We start from the raw sequence: 22,329 nt of genomic DNA on the forward strand, positions 1-22,329 counted from the left end.
GGGGAGACATTTATTATGAGTAAAATATAGGGAAAAATGTATTTAAATGTATTTAAAATATGTAAAATAGGAGAAACTGGGAAATCCATTTCTTCTAGAAGAATTAATTTAGACCCATAGAACAATTCAATTCCCCACGATGAGAAGTGATTGGATAAGATACTTCCCCTAAGCATCCGAGATCGATCTCCTATTATGGTTCCTCTTTTTTTACTAACTTCCCGTCGGGAACTATATCCCTATATTATACTAGTAACTTAGTAGTAAGAATATCGTGAGATCGTGAAGACCTAGAATACGCCACTCAATATATCCACGTGATAATATTTCAAGGATTCGACAGATTCCACAGATTTGACCTATATGATCTTACATGCTTCAATCTGCTACTTCCCGGACAAATCCACAAATCGACAGGTCAAGATAAAGTTGCGGTGTACTAGTCATAGTATGCTGCACCTCTTCCCCCCCCCTTGTGGGCCTCTTACAGTAGTCTCCCCCCCTAGGCCGCTATTACCGCTTAATCCACTTCTAATCAGGGTACTATTAACAAAATGACAAAGAGAAATCAAAACAAGTCCACAAGAGGGCAATTCAGGTATGAGTCCACTGGTATCGTCAACGTGATACATGTGCACATGTGATGTCTACAGCGTGGTTCAGGTTTCATTCTACCATGTCTCCTAATGGAGTACTCGTGTCATGATACTAGTCGAAACCATAAACTTTCAAACTTGAAATTTGATATCCAACACTTCATGCAGATGCATATGCAGCCTCCCTATCTTCAGTGAGGCGTGAAGGATCCACCATTCATTTGGTGCGTACGCTTCTCAGCCACCAAGCCGTGACGACTCAAGACTTCCCTGCTAGTGTACCACACCAATGGAAACACTTGAGACAGATCCCGTTTGCCTTGCAAGTCCCCAGTCGACCAATGAAACCGGCTATCTGCACCCTAAGTTCAATTCATCCAGTCGGAAATTGGTCATTTCTTCCGTCTCTGCGGGTCACTTCTCCACTATCAATGATTGTCTTCGCAAATCATAATTTTGGTCACTAGACATGTGGTTAATACTCCAAGAATAGGGCTACACGGAACTACGGAGTATTCAGGGGCAATCGCTTCCTGTGGTGTTCCAGGGAAGCTGAATCCCTGATCTTCCGGGCTCCGCAATCCGGGTGACCACAGTATAGAGTATATCCTGGTACGGAATCCCTGGCCCGGAACTGCCCAGGTGCTATGATCGACCCGGCTACGAGCCTTGGGAATGTCCCAGGTGCTTGAATAAGTAGCTGTTAGTGGGCAGAATGCTGCGAAGGGAAGGCTTTTATATGAGAATGGTAGTTCCGTGATATATTTTCATCTTATACTTCGTAGATCGTAGACCCATTAAAACAGATCGGTCATGGCACCATGCGACGCATCACCCACCAAGTGTGCATATTTAGCCAAAACACCCCGCGTAATCTGCGGCACAGGCGGACTCCACTGGCGACGTCGCTCTTCAAGCTCCTCATCCGACACCGCCATCGAAATCTCATTAGTCTCCGCGTCAATCGTAATCACATCTTCATCTTTAACAAGTCCAATGGGACCACCAACAGCCGCCTCGGGCGTAATATGTCCAACAATGAACCCGTGACTAGCACCGGAGTAACGACCGTCAGTAATTAAGGCGATATTGTTTAGCTTGGCACCCATCAGCGCCGCACTAGCCTTTAGCTGCTCCGGCATACCGGGTCCACCCTTTGGACCTTCATAACGAACAATCAGAACCAGGTTCTCGCCACGAGGAATCCGGCCTTCATCCAGTGCATCATTAAGCTGGCGCTCCTTATCAAAAACGCGAGCCTTACCCGTAAATTTGAGGCCTTCCTTTCCAGTGATCTTCGCGACTGCACCACCAGGGGCGAGATTGCCTCGCAGAATCTGGAGATGACCTGTGGCTTTAATGGGGTTTGTCAATGGTCGGATAAGAGTCTGGTCTTGTGGGAGCGAAGGCCAGGATTCAACGTTCTCAGCGAGAGTCTTGCCTGTCACGGTCGGGATTCCACCGTCCAACAAGCCCGCAGCAATGAGAAGTTTCTGCACGGATGGAATTCCACCGATCTCGTACAGATCGGCCATGTAGTATTTTCCACTCGGTGAGAGGTCTGCAATGAAGGGAATCTTGTTGCTCACGCGCTGGATATCATCCAGCTGGAGATCTACCTCCGCGGTGCGTGCCATAGCTAGGAAATGGAGCACGCCGTTGGTACTACCTCCCAGAGCCATGGTCATTACCAGGGCATTCTCAAAGGATCGCTTAGTGAGTAGATCCCGGGGACGGATGTCCTTCTCCATGCAAACTTTGATGGCATCTGCAACGCGGACACACTCACGCATCTTAGACGGAGATGAAGCAGGAGTAGAGGATGATCCGGGCAAGGATAGACCCATAGATTCGATAGCTGTGGCCATGGTGTTTGCAGTGAACATACCACCACATGCGCCGGCGCTGGGACAAGCGTTCTTCTCAAGATCATCCATGATTTCGTCCTTGGTCTTGCTAGTATCGCCGCCGTCGTCGGGTTGTTTGAGGGTATCGTATGCGTAAGCACCGGAGGCTTCGAAGCAGCTTGAGACGTTGATAGGCTTGCGAAGGCACTCTGAGTATCCAATGTTGATTGTTCCGCCGTAGATCATGATCGATGGACGGTTGTGGCGGGCCATGGCCATCACGACGCCAGGCATGTTCTTGTCGCATCCGGGAATGGCAATACAGGCGTCGTGAGCCTGGGCACAGGTGACTGATTCCACGCTATCTGCGATAATTTCTCGAGTCTGCAAAGAAAATCTCATACCTATAGTAAGAGAGTATACTTTAGTCGAGTATTCTAGTTCCATTTCCTAGTGGGCTGACAACTTACCATCATTACCCATAGTAATGGCATCTGAGACACCAATGGTGTTGTACTGCCATCCAAGCATACCCTTTTCCATCACAGCCTTCTTCACCGTCTTTCCAAGATCCATTAAATGCATGTTGCATGGGTTACCCTCCCACCACACCGAGGCAACGCCTACATGAGGAGCTTTAGCCATTGCCTCCTTGTCTGGGACACCAGCAGCATAAAGCATAGCCTATAAGCTTTGTCAATATCGATTCAAGCCAGGCTAAATGATGATCTGTCAAACCTTTGCACCAGGGAAATCATGGCCCTTGGTGATTACAGAGGACCACCTGTTGAGTACAGGCGAGCCATCTGGATGCTTAGCACCCGCCGGCAGACACGGAAAATTGATATACTTGGCTTCCGACATGTTTGGTTTGTGAGAGAACAGAAGAACTTGGGAAGACTAGAAGATCAAAACAAAAATCTCAAGAGATCGTATCGTGGGGTTCGCACTTCTGGCCGAACCCCGGTGGACCCCGCATTCCGTGGATGTGACCACTCATTGTACCCGGATTTCAGATCTCGGAGTTGCGCCTATTCGGAACTTTTTGTCCTCGGTTGCGATCAGAATTTCAAGTTACAATTGCGAATGGGCACTTGAAATTCCAAAAAGTAGTTGGCTGTACATGATAGGTATAACGAGAAGATATCAGCATGGGCTAGTCTAAACGACTATGTAAATAATTTGAAGCCTGTCGTTCAAGTTGTCCAGGTGGTAACGTCATTGAGGCCCGGGGTATCCGTCGCCACAAAGACTGATATACTAGTATTCAAGTCGGACGAAACCTCGAATTGAACTGTCCCATTGCGTCTTTAAAATGTTCAAAATTTTGTAAATCGTCACTGAAAAACCTTTGGCAGACAGATTTCGACCACTTCTGTTGTTAAATTTTCAAATTGAGTATCATCCATTCATACTTCATCCATATTTATATACAATGGGCACGGATATCATTGTGGCTCAGATGATCGGAACGCTGGGCTGCGGCGTCGCGGCAGGTGAGCACATCCTCGAATGACACAGAGGAGCTGTAGCAAAAGACGAAGAAGCTAAGCAAGCATCCGCAGGTGGCATCATGACGCTCTCAGCAATTAGTATCCCCAACCTAGCCATTCCAGCTCGTCGACCCGCATCCACCACTATCCCTTCTCGCGAACCCGGAACCCCAATCCCCCATCTAACACATCAATGGCTGGATCTTTTCAATCGTGGAAAGACCACCTTTCCGGCCATTGCCATGGGCGCGTCAATTGCGAATGGATACCTTGCCTGGGTGTTTAGGGACACCCCTGCGCCTGACTCCGCGCTTATGGGTTGGGGCTGGTCTGGCTGTTATGCAACAGCCATTGCCTCGACAATGGGAATGGTCGTTTGGACAGTGACAATGATGAAGAGCACAAATGATCGGCTGACAGAAATTGCGACTCGAGATGACGCAGCGGTCGCGGAAGGTACGAAGGGCATGGTTGTGGGTGCGCATGACCAGGTTAAACGGGAGAACGAGGAGTCTGAAGTACCGGCGCTCCTACAGAGGTGGGCAGAATTAAATCTGTGTAGAGCTGTCTTTCCTTTGACAGGGGCGGTAGTTGGAATTTACAGCATTGTGTTGATGAAGTAGACAAGACAAAATTGGATAAGATGTATGTAATAGTATGTACAGGGTAGCTCCAGGTTGAATGGGTATTGTTGGAGCTTAATATAAATCAGATAGGACGACCAAGAGCCTTATGAATGGCGAATAAGAAGCGAAAAACTTGCGAAAGCTGCGAGTTACGCTCAGAAGTGCTCAGAGTGATCTTTTGAAAAGCCGGAGTCATCTTCAATCGCATCTCTGTTCGTATATTCAGAATCTTTCTCTTCAGTTGACCAATGATTCGAATGTTGTAGTGCCTCGTCGGCACTAATGTCTTGTAATAGACTCGATTCCTCAGGGATTTGATGACCCTGGTCATCCTCTTTAGGAGGTTGTTCTTCATCCATAGCAAAGCCGACAATCTTTCCAGTGCCAGGTTGGGATCGAGCTTCTTCTAGGACATCGCCATTCCAAGGTTGGCATTTCTTGACAATTTCACCACACCGAAGACAAACCCATCCCTGGCCTTCTTCTCCTTCTAGCTTCTGAACAATGCAGACAAAGCAGTAGATACACCCACATGGAACAGCTTCATACGGGTTGGTGATATCGGTTTGAGCGGAACCTGCAATACCACCAGCCGAAGCCGAAGCTGCTAGCACATCGCTTTCAGTTGTAGAGGTGGGATTTTGGTCCCGGTAGCAGATAGCGCATGTTCGTTCCGGTAGGAATGCCAGCTCGCCTTGCTTTTCGGTAGACTCTTCCTCATCTCCACTCGGCTTCAGCGCGTTCAGGGTCTTGCGCCACGCACGAGAAATCCATCTTCGCCAACGACCAATTCCGACAAGAGGGAGTAGAAAGAGCAGGAACTCGGTGAAGGCATGCCAGACCAGCTGTCGGTTGAGGTATTCAAAAGAAACCTCCCGGCTAGCTTGAGCTGATGGCGGTGTAAGGCGGATTCGGAGGATTCGATCGACCAGTGTGCGATATCGGCCATTGACCAAGAATACAAGGAAGGAAGTGAATGCAGCGATGGAATGCGTCGTGGAAATAAGGTCTGTTAGACGGGAGAACATGCGAACTTCCTGGGATGGCTTGAAAGAGCCGTCAGTATGTAATCTTCTTATATTAAGCGATAGCGACTCACCCCATCGTAGCCACCTTCTTGTCCAATCAACCAGCTCTCCCATTTATCCCACGCGTAACGTCCACCGACTGTCAAGAGGCCATACATTGTCTTCTGCCATTTTGTGGGAGGCGATTGTACTGCCCCGGTACTGCGGCTGTCGGTATACCGGAGACCCTGGAGAGCGGCGCCGTAGGACGCGTTATGATCCCATATCGATAGTTTGAAGAGGATTGCCCGCAATGCGAACAGAATTTCATGTGACCAGTCTTCCCGCATCTGAGACTATTCATTCTGTCAGCACAGGAAAACCGAGTTGCCAGCCCGCGTATCATACCCCAAAGTATTTCAAAGCATCTCCGACCTGTCCCTTCAACAAGCCCAGCAGTTCTTCATCCAGCAACTCTGCATCCACCTGACCAACTCGAAACGCTGGCCGTGTCCCGCCTCTCCCTTTCACTGTATTCCAAAGCGCCCATCCTGATCCTGGGAGTCTATTTAGCGGATACGGTAAACGCTCGACCGTCTGCGGACTGATCGGGGAAGTTCGCTGTTGTTCTGCTGCTCGGGCGCGCGCTTCGGCCTCGCGCAGTCGGCGACGTTCCAACACCCGCTCTTGTGCAGCTGCAAAATTGGTGGAACTCATTGTATCATCATCGTGTGATGAATGCGGGAGGAGATGGCGGAGAGGAGTCGGGAAGCGGGAATCGCGCGTGGGTCTCGGCTGCCCCATATAGTGCCGAGGTACATATCACGTGACATATAGATCTATGAGAATGACTGGTATCAATTTTATCATCCATCTTTTTATAGATGGCAAAAAATAATTTTTTTAGAACTCGGAAAGAGATACTGAGGAAAATTTTCAAATGTTGAATCGCAATTCCCATCACCGGTACCTACCTATAGATGTATGCCCATATGATGAAATTCAACATCTGGATATGGAATTTATATGCCTATGATATGGATAGATCTACCAGAAAATTGAAGTGAAGAAGAATCATATTTCAATTTGGTTTCGACTATTTCGTTCATCTCTATTGTTAAACTTGCCCAGGTGGAATACTCAAGTCTCGAGCCAAATTAGGAAATCTTGAAGCTTTCCAAGGTTGAAGCTTCGAACCTTCCGAACAACTTCTTCCAAGGATTAAAAAAAATTCTAAACTAAAGATCTAATTTGGCAATCTGGAGCCAATAAGGTAGCAAAAACAAACATCGTGCCTGAAAGAGGTGTGACGAGCCCTTGATCACTCCACTTGTTACTTCAAGATCATCATCCGGGGAGTACAAGGCGTATGCTGCTCAAATCAGGTTCTGCGGCTTCTACATGTCGTTTTCTACATATGGAACAGCTGTAAAGATACCATTAGGCATAGCAATACAGGATTTAGGAGTATTTATGTTGCCTATCAGATCGAGCTCCCACGTGCCTGCATTTCGTCCAAAAACTGCATCTTCGACGGGTTCCTTCATTCCCCCACCACTCTCCTTCTCACATCACTCTTCCTCTCACCCATCTTTCTTTAATCCGTTCCCCAAAAACTTCACTGTCCACAGTTGAATCCGGATTTTCATAACAATGAAGATAACTCTCTTTGTCTTGCTGCTTACCGCAGCGGTGGCTCTCGCCGGTGTGGCTACGACCTCTGAGCCTGCTCTCTCTGACATCCATGAGGCCCAGGCAACCACTCTCCCTGAGATCTCTACCTCTAAGGTCAAGGGAATTGCATTCAATCGCTTCTTCCAGGTTTGGCTGGAGAATATTGTAAGCGCTATGATCTTGTACTCTTCGGGACGTACTTGTGTTTAACCATCATATCCAGGACTATGAGGATTCCGCTGGAGATAAGAATCAGGACTTTTTCGCAAAGCAGGGAATTCTTCTGTGAGTATGAAGAATATCTCTTATAACAAAAGCATGCTAATCCAGAACGTAGGACCAACTTCTATGCGGTGGCTCATCCCTCCGAGCCAAACTACTGTGCTGCTGCGGGTGGTGATACTTTTGGCATGGACAACGACAACTTTCATCAAGTGCCTGCCAATGTTTCTACTGTCGTGGACTTGCTTGAAGTTGGAGATGTCTCGTGGGCTGAGTATCAGGTAAGGAAACAATTTATTCCCCACAGCTAAATGACAAGCACTCACAACAATGTTCAGGAACATTCTCCGTATCCCGGCTACCAAGGCTTCAACTACTCCAATCAGGAGACTTACAAGCCTGACTACGTTCGCAAGCACAATCCTTTAATTCTCTACAATTCTGTCGTTCAGAATGACACTCGCGCTCGGAAGATTAAGAACTTCACCGACTTTGAGCATGATCTCGAGGAGAAAAAGCTTCCTCAGTGGGCTTTCATCACTCCAAACATGACCAACGACGCGCATGACACCAACATTGAGTTTGGTGCGGCTTGGGAGAGAAAGTGGATGGAGCGTTTGATGAAAGATGATTACTTCATGAAAGACACTCTTGTTCTGCTTACATACGATGAGGACAAAACCTACAACAAAACAAACCGCATCTACAGTGTCCTTGTAGGCGGTGCAATTCCAGAAGAGCTCCGAGGTACCAAGGATGACACCTTCTATACCCATTATTCCACCATTGCGTCTGTATCCGCAAATTGGGCTCTCCCTTCCCTAGGCCGCTGGGACTGTGGTGCAAACATCTTTGAGCTTGTGGCTAACATGACCGGGTATGTGAACTACGACGTCGACACCACCAACCTCAGACTCAACAGTACCTACCCAGGGCCCCTTTCGGATGGATCTTACTCCAGTTTCTCTGCTGAGTGGCCAGTTCCAATGACTAGCGGTGATTGCTCTGGTGGTCCAATTAAGGGTGAGATCAGACAGGCCTACAAGGATCAAAAGCCAACATACAATTACACCTATCCTTTCCCATGGGATGCCAAGTCGAAGTACAACCTCAATGTCACTGCCAGTCGCAAAGTCAAAGGCCATGTGACTAACTTAGTTTCCAAGGAATCGGATACTAAGGATACTAAGAAAGGTGCTGCCATTACAAACGTGCCTGGAACTGCACTGATTCTTCCTGGCGTTCTCGCCGCTGCCTTTGTCTATCTGATTTAGGCCTTCTGCTACTTTTGATTATGGAAGCTTTATTTTTTAGCCTTTGGGAAGATTTTCTCCCTTTTTCTCTTTTCTTGATTTCTTAACTTTCATTTCTCTACTCTTCGGTTGCAAAAGGTTGACTCTTACCAGCGATGCAAGGCGGACAATGGGTTCTCCATCTATGGATCTCTAGCACTATGGGCATCATATCTTAGCACCTTAGCTGAAATCAAATGATATTATGAGCTTAAATCACAAAACAGGGGCTTCCATGCCAGATTTGCCTAGTAAAAGCTAGAATAGTGAAATTCGCTATCAATTTCTTCAATACATAGCTCACTCAACCCGACCTGATCACGATGGTCTTGGTCTGTAGATAATTCTCGATGCTATACAGCAGACCTTCACGACCAGATCCACTCATCTTATATCCACCAAATGCAGCATCACTCGCAGCACTGGCGGGACCAGTGGCATTTACCGCAATGGTACCAGCTTGGATAGCCCTTGACAGACGAATCGCCCGATCCAGATCCGTGGTGAAGACCGACGCAAACAGCCCGAACTCAGTGGCATTGGCTTTTTGAATACCCTCATCTTCTGTCTTGAACGTCTGCACGGCAACAACAGGTCCGAAGATCTCCTCTTTCATCACTCGTGAATCCTCTGACAGATCCTCAATAATTGTGGGCTTGATAAAGTATCCGTCATCGGGATTTCCTCCAAGAGTAATTTTACCTTCCTTCTCAGCAAGTTCAATGTATTCTTTTACTCGCTTGTACTGTAAGTGATCAATCTGTGGGCCATGTTGGGTGCTTGGATCGAGCGGGTCACCAATCTTCACACTAGCCATCGCCGCCTGGAAACAATGCATGAATTTTTCCTTTACGTTCTCTTGGACATAAACTCGGGAGTTTGCAACACAGACTTGGCCACTGTTGAGCTGGATACCGAACATGGTGTGCTGGGCTGCAGATTCGAGGTTTGCATCGTCGAAGATGATGGCGGGTGACTTGCCGCCCAGCTCAGTGTGCACATGCTTTAGGTTTGACTTGGCAGATGCAGCATGGATTCTTTGACCCGTGAGTGATGAGCCTGTGAAACTAATTGCGCGGACCTTCATGTGTTCTGCAAGAGTTGAGCCGGCAGGTTGGCCGAAGCCGGAAATGATGTTCACGACACCGGGTGGGAAACCGATTTTCTCAACCAATTTGGCAAAATAGAGAGACTAAAAAAAGAGAATCAGATCATGATTCAAAGATTGTGACATGGCACAAGAGAAAATTACCGTCAATGGTGCCTTCTCGCTACTCTTCAAGACAACAGTGTTACCTGCCGCCAATGCAGGTGCCAATTTGCCAGCTAGGTTAGCCATCGGGAAGTTCCAGGGGATAATCAGCCCTGTCACGCCATATGGCTCCTTTATAGTCATCTTGAAGAGTCCTGGAGTGTTGGTACTAGCTGTACCTTGTATGTTCCAGGCATGGTCGGCGAAGAATCTGAAATGGTCCGCAGCCAATTTCCCGTCAGGGTACATCGAGACTGGGCGACCAATACTGAGTGTCTCCAGTTTACCCAAATCGGGAATGCTTTCGCGAACAGCGTCGGAGAGCTTGCGGAGATAATCGCCTCTCTTTTCAACGCCTAGGTCTCTCCAAGCTGGAAAAGCGGCTTCAGCAGCATCGACAGCGTCATTCACATCTTTGACATCGGCTTCTTGGACTATTTTGAGATGATAGTTGGTATGATTCGACATTTGATAAAGAAAATAGCTTCCTACCTTGTGCAACAACCTCTTTCGTATAGGGGTAGATCACGTCGAAGGTTTTGCCACTGGAAGAATTTCGAAACTAATTGATGATCCGTATTAAAAAGGCATTCAGACTTGGATCAATTTTCAGTAAGTCGATGTATGAGTGCTAGACATACCTCGCCGCTAATAAACAAACGAGTCTCGATCGGCTCCAAGGATTTAATAGTTTCGGCCATGGTTGAAGATTGAAAATGCTTGTACCGGTAAGACAGTTGTTCAAATAACTTCCAAAGAGAGGGGTAGTCGAGTATTTAACTCCAGACTGTGACCTCAGGCTGCACTAACGCAATCTTAATGCTCCGTCTGGAGCCGGGAGATCCATTTGCACATGTGAGTGGTTTATGCACGGCGGTGGATTCTATACGGAGGGCCCTAGAGCACTAGTCAACCTTGGTCAGACCATACTTGGCGCTTGAGGGGTACTGCGTCGGAAGCCACGTATAACCTCAAATTTGATTTATTGCAGGGATCATGGTCATGCTAGGGACATCATACTTCAATTGTGATTGGAAACCCTGCCTCGAGCGTGTAGCGGTCTGGACAGACTCGGATGGATGCGCATGTGTGCTTTGATGGTGGGCCTAAGCCGCCTAACCCCTGCGCCTTTGGTGAGCTCTTTGTCATATCATAGAAAATTCTTACTGGTTGCTTGCATACCTAGTTCAAATGTTGGCAAGAATACCTTGTAATCATTGCTGCCGGAACCTGTCAATTCCTGAATGTCGTACTAATACTCTCTCTCATCAATTCATATTTTCCATATCGTCGGCGCTCGAGATGGGATCAAAGAATAAGTTCATGAGGCTGTAGAGAAGATTTAGAAATGCACATGTGCAGCTAAGGAGCTATATGAAAGCCTCATATCATTATTCAGATATCCATGGGTGGATATACCACATTTCAATGAGTCTTAAAGATCATTAGGACTCCAATGCTCTATAATACAATGTTTAATTCGCGATACCCCGCTTTTTCATATCTTGCAAGTTCAAGGAATCCTGATCACCCAGTCGGTTCTCAGATTCAATCTTCACATTATCCTCAGGACCACCGGTGCCCTTGAACTGACCGGCAGTTGGGAGTCTATTTAAAAATCGACGTGATTAGCGCTGATTAAGACATTTGGCTATATATTGGTCCTTGAGAAATCTTACCTGCCCCGGTCATCGCGAGTACCACCCTCATCCTCAGGAATCTTACGGTGATCACTGCCTGAAGCAGTAGCACCAGGGCCGTACTTCACACTGGCACCAGCATCAGCGAAGCGCTGGTTTGCCATCTCATCGACGCCTGACTCGAGAGCTAAAATCAGATGTTAGCATCATGCTTGTGGAAATTAATGTGACTGAAATGGGGGGGGGGGGTAGATTTACTGGAGTCGCCTTTTCTTGCCAAGGCCTTGCTTGGCCTGATAGGAGTTCAGATCTTTCTCGGCATCGAATGCGACTTTGCGCAGGTCTTCGATATGAGGAGCCATTTTGAAGAATTCAAATGTATAAGCAACGATGATCCACGCAATATTCGCAATTTGAATCTGGCAGGTAGTAAAAATCCGGAGTGATGAAGAATCGATGGGATGGAATGAACCTGTAGGTTCCTTTAAGTATTTCTACTTCAAGGGTCCTACTACATCCTGTAAGCTCCTCTGCGGCTGTTGCATCATGTAGATATCATAGATATGTCCCTTTTCTCAGCAATTGAAACGAGGAGAGCAACAAAAATTTCCATGCCACAACGACGGTAGATAGAAAACAAGTTAGGAGCTTGACAAGTATGATATAGAGATCAGTGACTTCATAGATCTCCACCCTACTTTAATCCCGATTTGGACATAAATTAGGGTTCTGACCTAGGGCTTCCGCCGGGCGGGGAAAACCATACTTCCGGGCCCGCTGAGGGGAGGAACGCGGTCAAGCTTGTTGGATAGTATTGTTGACTCGTAGCCTAGTAGGTCCCAAGGTTGAGCCGCTTCTTTACAGATCACCCGAACTTGATATATATATGGGAACTTACTGATTCTCATTCTCCCTTCCGCTTACTTCGTCGCTTGACGACTTTGTTGCGTCTGAGCTGGTGTAACCGCCGACATCAACTTTCTTTCAAACCGCAAACGCCATGTCCCACGCGATCGAGGTGGCGGGCGAAGCAAGCCCATTGAGCTACCACAATGTAGTCAACACATTGGTGATGGCTGCTAGCTCAAATCAACAACAGGTCAAGACAGGCACAGCGCAGCTGCAGAATTGGCAGAAACAGGCTTCATACCATTCTTTCCTTCAGGTACCCATTTCAATTACAGATGAATATTTCACAACAGCAAGTTTGATGACATAGCTGACATTTCATCATATAGGATGCCTTCTGCGATCACTCCATTCCCACCGAAGCTCGATACCTCGCTATCATTCAGCTAAAGAACGGAATCGATAAGTACTGGCGAAAGACGGCAACGAAGTGCGTTCCCCGATGGGCTACCCCAGGAAAGGCCCGAACAAAAACCGCTGACATTGGAAAAAGCGCCATCGGCAAAGATGAGAAACAGAAAATAAAGTCTACTGCTATGCAAGCAGGGATTATGGAACCGGCTCGTCAGCTTGCCCTCCAGAATGCTTTGATGATAGCCAAAATCCTCCGATATGAGTTCCCCCACGACTGGTAAGGTTACAACGTCGCTATTTCCCACGCCTCGTATTGATTTATTTTTTCAAGGCCCGATGCGATTACCACCATCATCAACTTCCTCCGCTCTTCGACGCAAACTGGCGCCGACCCACTCCAACTCCCTCGTACCCTTCTCATCCTCTTGCAGGTCATCAAGGAATTATCTACCGCGCGGATACAAAGAACTAGAGTTCAGCTTCAATCAGTTTCACCGGAATTGTTCCATGTTCTAGGAAGCATTTATGTTGACAAGGTGAACACATGGGTTTCTATCCTAGAGCAAGGCAGTGGCGATGAAACGTCATTGCTGGAAGCGATTGAACAAAGTCTGGTTTGCCTGAAGGTTCTCCGGCGTCTAGTTATCGCTGGTTTTGAGCATCCCGGTCGGGACCAAGAAGTCCAGAACTTTTGGACACTCACTTATAATCACTTTGTGAAGTTCCTCTCCTTTGTTAGCGAGCAGGGCAAGTTGCCCGAACCGGTCGAGAAGGCCATTCAGAAACATATTCTCCAACTCTCCAAGCTCCATGTGGATATGTCAAAGACCCATGCTGCATCGTTTGCGCACTTTGCCCACAGCATCGACCTTGTCAAGACTTATTGGAGCTTGCTCCAGAAGCTTAGTGAGGTATATGTCAGCCTCGGAGCTGATTCCGAAGCTGAAGGACAATCATTGCCTGAGAAGACAGGCCTGAGGGCATTACTGTTGATTCGTGCATGCGCACAGATGGCTTTCAACCCCGTCCATACATTCAAATACCAGACTGCAGAAGACAAAGAGGAGAGAAAGCTGGCTGTTGAACGCATCAAGACAGAACTTTTTACGGATAAATTTGTCCTGGATACTATGGAGTTGCTTGTGACACAGTTCTTCAGGTTCCGCAGCATCGACTTCGAGGAGTGGGAAGCCGAGCCCGAACAATGGGAGAAGCGTGAAGAGACTAGCAGTGCGGCTTGGGAGTTCTCCATCCGTTCGTGCTCAGAAAAGCTGTTCCTTGATCTCATAATTCACTTCAAGGCTCTGTTGATTGACCGTCTATTGGATGTATTCCACTCGTTTGCGCGTAAGTTGTTCTTCCGCCGATCTTCTAGAGGGATCATACCTAACAAATAATTTGCAGGTGTCGATAACCAGAATGTGATCTTGAAAGATTCCCTGTACTCTGCGATCGGCTTATCTGCAGCAAGCCTCGATCAGCATTTAGATTTCAACGCTTTCTTGGAGGGAACTGTCGTCCCAGAAGTTCAAATCCAAGATCAGGAGTATAGGCTTTTGAGGAGACGAATTCCCATGATTCTTGGGCAATGGGTGCCGATACAATACGAGAAAATCAACATCGATGCTGTTTACCAGATTTTCCAGCATCTGCTGAACAAGGAGGACCCGTTGAATGATTTGGTTGTTCGGATAACCGCAGGTCGGCATCTAAGCCATGTCCTGGAGCCTTACGAGTTTACTGCCGCTGGCTTCGTCCCTTATGCACCTTCTATTCTAGGAAGCCTTATGGCTCTTGTCCAGGATGCCGAGGTTTCTGAAACAAAAATGGGCTTATTGGAGACCGTTCGCGTCGTTGTTGTCAAGATGGAGCATCACGTAAGTCTAATACCGTGCATACTATGATTATTTGTCTAATGATCGAATAGATCGCCCCTTTCTCAGACGCAATCCTATCCCTTCTCCCACCTCTCTGGGAACAGTCTGGAGATGAACATTTGATGAAGCAGGCAATTCTCACCCTCCTGTCATCATTGATTCATGCGCTAAAGCAGGAGTCTGCACGCTACCACTCGCTGATTCTCCCACTGATCCAAGGCTCTGTCAACCCTGATTCTGTAAGTGCGCCTCTAGAAATTATCCAACCCCATCATACCACGTCTATCGCTAATACCACTTCCATTCCAGGAAACTTTCATGTATCTACTGGACGAAGCATTGGAGCTTTGGGCTGCTATCATGATGCAGACCCCGACGCCCGCGTCCACAGAAATCCTCTCTCTGATGCCTGCTATTTTCCCTATAGTGGAGCAGGGAACTGATAGCTCAGCGCAGGCTTTGAGCATCGTCGAATCATACATTCTGCTCGCACCACAAGAAGCTCTTCGTGAAGGTGTCCGAGACTCGCTATTGCACACTCTCAAGGAAGCCCTGGAGTATACGACTAGAATTCGTACTGGTGTGGTCCCTCGTCTCGTTGACCTGATGATTCGGGGCGCTGAAAACGTCGACGCTGGAAACAAGTCTACGTACAGTGTCATTGCCCAATCACTTCTGAGCACCTCGTTCCTTCCATCCATCCTTGAAGGCCTCTACTCTGCATACGAAGCCAGCCAAACCTCTGGCCCTAACCGGAAGGTTTCTAACGTGGTTGGTGTCATTGAAACAGATTATCTTTCCGTTCTTGCACGACTTGCTCTCGGAGAACCAACCATTTTCGCATCAGCTGTTGCAGTCGCAACTCAAACCTCTGAAGAACAGGCCTTGCAATGGATCCTCACTGAATGGTTCTCCCACTATGATAACATTGGGAGCACCAATCAGAAGAAACTCCATGCCCTCGCTCTCACTCAGCTCCTTACACTCCCAGGTCCCCCTTCATTCATTTTGAGCCACCTGCAATCCTACCTCACCATGTGGACCGACATCATTGTTGAGCTTGCGGATGGTAGCTCTGACCCTAATGCCGATTATCTCGTCTACTGGGACGCACCCAAGGGCTCTGAGACGGCCAATCCGGAGAATTCCGAGGAGGTTGAAAGCCCTGAGAACCGTCGACGTAGTGAGTGGGAGGCCACAGACGTGATCCACCGTCTTCCGATCCGTGATTTTGTGCGTCAACGCCTGGAACAAGTGATTGTGGCCTGTGGTGGTGTACAGCGCTTCCAAGAGGAATGGTTGGTGAATGTTGATCCTGAAGTCGTCTCGGCTTTTGGAGCCTTGGGATTGATATAATTCGAGTTAGTATGATATGGAATGCCGCACCGCTTTCAAGTTCTTTTCTCGATTCTTGACTCAACCCGCATATTCATCTCCACCAAGCTTGCATGAAATTAATCAGACTTTTCTAGCCACATACCCATTATGTATCTTCCAACATCAATTGATTTTCCAATTCATTCAAGTCTGGGTCTATCATTCCAGGAGTACTAATTTGAACTTACGATCCGATTCCACTCAAGTGCTACCAGGTATGGCCGGCTTTTAGTCCCGTGTTTAGGTTCCCGCCTACTAGTACTACCAGTAGTAATATGGTTCATGTCCACGGACATAGCTAGATCAAAACGAGTGTGTATACATGTCATGAGATCATATATCTAAAACTTTAAGTTGCTGAGTCGAGCTTGAACTTCTGCCAACTTGTATGGAATCCCCTTGTTGAATAGAGAGTCCGAAACGTGACGGTAGAAAGCCAGGTCTAAAGAATCCGAAGCCGCATCTCACGAAATTGACCTTGGAAGTGATGCATAGAAAGAATAGTCACTTCCTTCCAATCAACAGTTACCAGACTGATACAGGGAAATAGTTAGCAATTGGTCCTGAATTCCACAAGAATTCAAGCCCACTTACTGGGCAGCACTCAGTGTAGCTTCCGCCGCTAGAACATTCCTCAGGGTAGCTAGAGTCAAGTTGCTAATCAGTTTTTGTCGAGAAACAAAGACACGTAATGGTATGCTTACCCGCTGGGGCAGGTTTCAGGGAAATCCACCAGCTGCTCATGAAGCTCTTGGTTAATTCAAACATTCAAGCAAGTTGACCACATTCAGGAGGCGTGTTTCATTTCAAATACATATAACGCATTGGTCCTATCCAATAATTAGCATCGAAATATCATTAAGAATCAGATCGAGGATGATCAGGTATACATACTCGGGCTTTGATGGAATTTTCGAGAGGAACTGCGTATGCCACAGCAGCAAGGCAGAGAATGATATTGAAGAGCTGCATTGTACTAGCGATAGAAAAGCCTTGTTCTTTACTATATAGGAGGACTGTGATCTTATTGAAGACAAGTATGATGGAGTGATCTGTTTCATTCAGCCTGAGCGGAAACGTCCTTCTATACCCGGATTGACGTTCAACTCGGCCCTCAATAGCCACATGCAACACTGCGAACTCATCGATGAAGTTCACACCTAGATTCCAGGCTAGTATCAGGCCTCCAGGGTATCTAATTATTTTTCATACGAGGATCTCACGGAGGCGTCGGATGGCCATCGCAGCATGCACATGCAAGGCCCCCGAAAAGTTGCAATCAAGTCCTGTTCAAGGCACCGGGCGGCTCACTGCAGCTATTGAAGCCAATAAATGCTTATAAAAAACTTATGTCCGTGAAGCAACAAGATCTTGACCCAATAAAATCGATTGAGATAAACTGATCTGCATGACCAAAGTAGGAACATACGTCACAATACCTCAGGCTTTGGATGCCTCGATAGAAATGATCTTGGGGCCAGTTTCATCTGGTAGCCAATTATGACCTCGGGAGACACGCACATGTGGTCGAATTGATGTAACTACAATAAATTTCGGTAAAGAGTGTCCTCAAGGATCTCAAAGGGCGTGTTTGAAGGAATCGGAGATCTCTCCACGTCCCCAAGGCGTGACATGGCTACTTTATTTCTGCATGGCTTGCAGATTGTAGATCCAGTATGGAAGCCAACGTGCTGAGCCCGCGTCAAAGTTAGTTTCACTTCCAATTCCAATACACATAGGAGAAATGTGTTGTGTGTTGTGTGTTTCAAGTTGGATACTTATTATGTTCAGCCAAGAATAGAGCAAATGGTCAACATTTCTTCAATCTCAAGTTCCAGTGGTACGGCAAGTCGTTAAGGCCACAGCTCGCATGCCTATTTGGGACTAGTTTTAGCCAGCAGAAAATAAAATTACTGGAAATACAATTACACACTCACAGAGGTCCACCTGGGGGCTATGTAAGGCCTGGAGGTTGGTAATCAAGCTTCCAAGGTTGACCATCTAAGAGGTTATAAGCCAGAGAAAATAGATCCTATTAAAGACGGGTTAAAGTAATTAAAATTATGTGTATTCCTAAGATATTATGATAGAGAATAGTACTGTAAAGATAGGTTTGAATTGGTATTAGTACTTAGGTAAGTTGTTAAGGGGAATAAATAACTAACTAGTTACCTTAGGTGGATGGATGGATAATTGGCAGAATCTTACCGCCTAAAAAGTACCCTTCTAACTTCCACAGTTCTCTTTCTTAATATTTTCATAATTCACTTTTGGGACAGAGTACTCCGAGAGCTAAGCACATCTTCCAAACTCACATACAGTAGGAGTCGAAAACAGTTCCCCCTCAAGACACACACACTTTGTTTCTCGGCCCGTATCCGAAACCAGGCTAGTCTGTAATAGGAAGGGCCTGTAATTAACCTTTTTCTGAGAATAGATGCTTTCAATACCAGGACAAATGTATTGTGTATAAAATTGTATAATACACGAAACCCAGATGCCTCTCTCGCTCTTATTCTGACACTTTTCCTCCTAATATCTTGTTCTTAACTCTAACCCTGTATTGAAAGCCCATCGGGAGCCTGTGCGTCACTTCAGGCTGTTGTCAATCAGATGTGCGTCTTCGACGTTATGGTTATGTACATTACACGTTTCTCCCAGACAGGATTGCACATCACTTGATTCACTTCTGCGTTACAGTCATTCTCGAAATCACCTTGACCAGTGTACTCTTCAACTCTCTTTCTCGGCCCTACTGCCAAGGCCTTAGCTTCTATTATTCATTGAGCCTACCCCATGAAGTTGCGGTCCGGTGTGATCTCCCCGAGCTTGCACGGCGATATTTAAACTGCGGGGCCCCTCAGCTTGATGCGTCTAGCCCAATAGATGTTCTGCGCTAAAGTCTTGGCTGCGGGGCCAAGAAAGATAATCGAAGAGTGTACTAGTCAAGCCAATTTCGAGAACGACTGTATTTACTTGAATGGTCTCTTGTTGGATGTCCCTTATTTTTCGTTCCAAGGCTTTTTTTGTCATCATGGCTTTTTTGATATATTTTCGATAAGAATTTCTATTTCTTATTCATTATATGGGTTTGCCTAGGTGATCTATTTGGTGAAAACACGTGAGATTCTGGTGATTCCTTATCTTCAGGATGGCTGTATTGGCTGGACACCATATATGATCTGTTCTGGAGCTGAAAATGGAATATTTCCGAGCGTTAGGATGTAAAATAGTTGAGCTTGATCTGTAAAAATTTACTAATAAATTCATCTCCTTATAATATAATTGAAATCCAGAACGTCCCTAATCTCGCAGCCTAGTATGTGTGATCGCAAGCTTCATTGCTAGGAAATGCTAATAAAACTCCCCTTGAACCATGCGTAATGGCTTTCGGTCCTTATTCCTGTGATACAGATATAACAAGTTTGGCCAAATTTCGGTGGGGGCACCCTGGGAGGCATATTTCATCTGCGCCATATCCGATACGATCGTATAGCTGCTCTAGTAATAAGTAAAGGTACTGTACATGCTGGAAGAACTTTTTGCTAAACTTACACCCACCACCGGCAGCCTGAGCCTCCGCCAGACATCTCATACCTATAACGGCCACGACTATAGATAAGGTGTGCGAAGTGCGAGATATTTATTCCAGCTGCAACCGGGAAGTCCCAATTCCCGATAGCAGATGTAGTTTACGTGTAGCCAAGTTTGGTCCACTCGAAAATACCTGTTGGGTCTCTAAACTCAGCCCTTATGTTGATGCGAGTTGACGAGACACCATCGGGATGAATCAAGTAGATTGACCAATGATTGTCACTGGTGTTAGGACCGGCTGCACCAAGAGTGTGTACCACAACACGAACGTGTGTAATCGGCGTGGTGTCCGCTTGAACAGCTTGCGGGGATAATGGAGGTGGCATTGTACAAAAGACCACTGCTGAATATTATGTTGAGAAACAACCCTTCGAGTAAGAATACCAGTTCAGCTGAGAGCTTGGAGTTCATACATTTCTACGCAGGTAAGGCATCTGTATCAGAAAACCCAAACAAAAGCGCTGGGGTGACGTGAAGTGGTAGGTCTCATTAACCCCGCATCCGCCAACGAGTCAATGGGCGGGGTAACGAGGCAAAACATGCTTTTAAATTAACTGCCATCATTGGATAGGAATGATATTTGCGACATCGGCGGTAAGAGCAGTTTAAAAATAGAATCGGCGGTCCTAGGACGACTTACAAAATCGTTGGACGTGGAGCCCTTTGGATCAGTAAGTTAACTAACGCTTTTTCGATTAGATAACTTCGAATCCCCACTCATAGGGGAATTTGTGGGGACCTCACGGATTCCAGGAGCCAAAACATACACGTAAATGATTACAGGATAGGTAACTTCTCCCAAAAAAAGCCCTGATCTATGTTGATCAAAAGTGGCTAATTCTAAGAGTAGCGTGGTGGGCGAGGACAGCTCAAACCGGAATAATACGGCAGAATTCTACTCTTAAGTCCAGCAGCACCGTTGCACACCGCTCGACATCAGGATTTATATCTCCCCTTTTCCATCCCTGATTAAGTACCCTGCTACCCATTGTCCTCGCTCTTTGCCTTTTTATTTCTCTGCAAGGAGGTCCCTTAGATAACTTTGTCTGTCGCAACCTCATTGCAGAAGAACATGTCCCTACCCTCTAACTTTCAAGCCTCAGTGATCGCTTCTTGTGCAGATCCATCACCATGTGACATTGTCAGCCAGCACGGAAAGCGTATCATTAAAATATCCGATAACAAAGTGGTTAAATGGGGCCCAGATATAACGAACGAAGAAGCCGAAAACCAAAGGATAGCCTACAACATTGTGGATAGTCGCATAGCTCGTATTCCACGAGCATATGCCTTTTTTTCGGACGAACGAGGCTGGGGCTATATTGTGATGGAGTTTATAGAGGGAAAGATTATTGACCCCTTGGAAGACGATGCGGCCATTAGGAAGGTTGCGGGCGTGCTTGATCACTTCTCAACATTGGGGCACACCATCCCGGGGTCTCTCTGTGGGGGATCTTGTCGTGGTCTTTTGTTTCCGGAAACTGAAGATCTTTTATTTAACAGTCTCGAAGATATGGAGAAGTGGTTCAATAGTCGACTGTTCGAGCATGACCCGAAACTAAGTTTTCAGGACAGCAACCTTGTGCTTTGCCACTTAGATATAGCACTTCGAAATATCCTGTGGCAGGAAGATGGGCCTCCTTGCATTATTGATTGGGCATCCGCAGGCTTCTATCCAAGGTTATTCGAGTTCTGCGCGCAATGGGTGATTGAGGGAAAAGATGGTAGCTACAATTCCCGTCTGTTGAACTCTATGCAACCCCTCTCAGATCGAGAGACAGCACAGAAAGATGCCTTTTTGTGTTCCTGGAGAAATATTCAAAAGTATCCCTTGTAAGTAAACGAGTCTCCAGCTTTCTATTGATCGAAACTGATACTCCTAGTCAATCCAAAATCTTGAAGGCGCGCCAAACGCTAATAAGGAATCCGACGACCTTTACCCCTGTACCTCCCCCCCCAAATGCCGGAATATCCACCAGACTGGAATGATCAAAGTCAGAGCAAAGTTTTTGGCCCAACGAGTCCCGCACCTGTTACGCCCCCAAACCTGCTATCAGGAGTTAAAAAGCGCACTCGCCTTTGGCGTCAGTTAAGATCAATTTTTAATTTATGGACCAAGTAAATCTAAAGCTCCCTAGGACGTTACTTCTACAGTACCACCGTAAACGGCCATTCGGTTTATCCACGTAGTTTAGGGAGGCGGTGAGAACGGTGGATGGAGTGTTAGGATGCTAAAATACAGTATATCGCGTCAAGTGGAAAAATTTCCTCTCTTTTAATAAGATCGCAGGGGCCCTTCACAGCTTGGTGTTACTTAATTGCCTCTCCATGGAACTAGTTACAGCTCATGTGTCGTTTTCCCCCACTCCCAAAATGGAGACTGAATCTCAACCACTCCCCCATAATCGTCTTTTTGAATCCATAATTGAGGTTTTCAATACATATCATAAAGAAAAAGGGACCGAGTCGGAATTGTGACATTAGGCCTCTCGAAGAGAATCTACGATCACTGTAGAACATTCTTTAGTATTTACAGTAATTTACAACCGCCCACTGGACACTGGGAATC

The 22,329-nt window shown here is 46.6% G+C and overlaps 10 protein-coding genes across 10 annotated transcripts; 4 read left to right on the top strand and 6 right to left on the bottom strand.

The window, feature by feature from the left end:
• Nucleotides 1-1,393: 1,393 nt before the first annotated feature.
• Nucleotides 1,394-3,307, bottom strand: ilv3B (putative mitochondrial dihydroxy acid dehydratase; the record flags this gene model as incomplete). Its single annotated transcript, XM_057094388.1, has 3 exons — nt 1,394-2,847; nt 2,914-3,127; nt 3,182-3,307. 3 exons carry the CDS (start codon nt 3,305-3,307, stop codon nt 1,394-1,396), a joined length of 1,794 nt encoding a protein of 597 aa, XP_056940359.1.
• A 571-nt stretch (nt 3,308-3,878) lies between these two features.
• N7483_010962 (anthrone oxygenase family protein) lies at nt 3,879-4,559 on the top strand (the record flags this gene model as incomplete). The annotated part of the gene is made up of 2 exons (XM_057094389.1): nt 3,879-3,939; nt 3,967-4,559. 2 exons carry the CDS (start codon nt 3,879-3,881, stop codon nt 4,557-4,559), a joined length of 654 nt encoding a protein of 217 aa, XP_056940360.1.
• Nucleotides 4,560-4,717: 158 nt separating this feature from the next.
• On the bottom strand, nt 4,718-6,286 carry N7483_010963 (pex2/pex10/pex12 family protein; the record flags this gene model as incomplete). The annotated part of the gene is made up of 3 exons (XM_057094390.1): nt 4,718-5,608; nt 5,662-5,925; nt 5,978-6,286. The coding sequence occupies 3 exons, from the start codon at nt 6,284-6,286 to the stop codon at nt 4,718-4,720; spliced, it is 1,464 nt and encodes a 487-aa protein (XP_056940361.1).
• A 936-nt stretch (nt 6,287-7,222) lies between these two features.
• On the top strand, nt 7,223-8,739 carry N7483_010964 (acid phosphatase PHOa; the record flags this gene model as incomplete). The annotated part of the gene is made up of 4 exons (XM_057094391.1): nt 7,223-7,408; nt 7,467-7,528; nt 7,581-7,746; nt 7,804-8,739. 4 exons carry the CDS (start codon nt 7,223-7,225, stop codon nt 8,737-8,739), a joined length of 1,350 nt encoding a protein of 449 aa, XP_056940362.1.
• Nucleotides 8,740-9,061: 322 nt separating this feature from the next.
• On the bottom strand, nt 9,062-10,710 carry N7483_010965 (aldehyde dehydrogenase family protein; the record flags this gene model as incomplete). The annotated part of the gene is made up of 4 exons (XM_057094392.1): nt 9,062-9,949; nt 10,010-10,443; nt 10,502-10,571; nt 10,651-10,710. 4 exons carry the CDS (start codon nt 10,708-10,710, stop codon nt 9,062-9,064), a joined length of 1,452 nt encoding a protein of 483 aa, XP_056940363.1.
• Nucleotides 10,711-11,484: 774 nt separating this feature from the next.
• Nucleotides 11,485-12,011, bottom strand: N7483_010966 (uncharacterized protein; the record flags this gene model as incomplete). The annotated part of the gene is made up of 3 exons (XM_057094393.1): nt 11,485-11,617; nt 11,689-11,836; nt 11,927-12,011. The coding sequence occupies 3 exons, from the start codon at nt 12,009-12,011 to the stop codon at nt 11,485-11,487; spliced, it is 366 nt and encodes a 121-aa protein (XP_056940364.1).
• Nucleotides 12,012-12,649: 638 nt separating this feature from the next.
• N7483_010967 (putative importin 11) lies at nt 12,650-16,145 on the top strand (the record flags this gene model as incomplete). The annotated part of the gene is made up of 7 exons (XM_057094394.1): nt 12,650-12,814; nt 12,888-12,988; nt 13,052-13,189; nt 13,244-14,259; nt 14,317-14,789; nt 14,840-15,028; nt 15,099-16,145. 7 exons carry the CDS (start codon nt 12,650-12,652, stop codon nt 16,143-16,145), a joined length of 3,129 nt encoding a protein of 1,042 aa, XP_056940365.1.
• A 463-nt stretch (nt 16,146-16,608) lies between these two features.
• N7483_010968 (uncharacterized protein) lies at nt 16,609-16,910 on the bottom strand (the record flags this gene model as incomplete). Its single annotated transcript, XM_057094395.1, has 3 exons — nt 16,609-16,699; nt 16,761-16,809; nt 16,871-16,910. 3 exons carry the CDS (start codon nt 16,908-16,910, stop codon nt 16,609-16,611), a joined length of 180 nt encoding a protein of 59 aa, XP_056940366.1.
• A 2,948-nt stretch (nt 16,911-19,858) lies between these two features.
• Nucleotides 19,859-20,086, bottom strand: N7483_010969 (uncharacterized protein; the record flags this gene model as incomplete). The annotated part of the gene is made up of 1 exon (XM_057094396.1): nt 19,859-20,086. One exon carries the CDS (start codon nt 20,084-20,086, stop codon nt 19,859-19,861), a length of 228 nt encoding a protein of 75 aa, XP_056940367.1.
• A 746-nt stretch (nt 20,087-20,832) lies between these two features.
• Nucleotides 20,833-21,678, top strand: N7483_010970 (aminoglycoside phosphotransferase family protein; the record flags this gene model as incomplete). Its single annotated transcript, XM_057094397.1, has 2 exons — nt 20,833-21,593; nt 21,663-21,678. The coding sequence occupies 2 exons, from the start codon at nt 20,833-20,835 to the stop codon at nt 21,676-21,678; spliced, it is 777 nt and encodes a 258-aa protein (XP_056940368.1).
• Nucleotides 21,679-22,329: the final 651 nt, after the last annotated feature.

Source organism: Penicillium malachiteum (genome assembly GCF_028827825.1).
Source record: "Penicillium malachiteum strain IBT 17515 chromosome Unknown utg000005l:1.0-9002435.0:326005.0-9005861.0, whole genome shotgun sequence".
In the NCBI taxonomy this organism is placed as follows: Eukaryota; Fungi; Ascomycota; class Eurotiomycetes; order Eurotiales; family Aspergillaceae; genus Penicillium; species Penicillium malachiteum.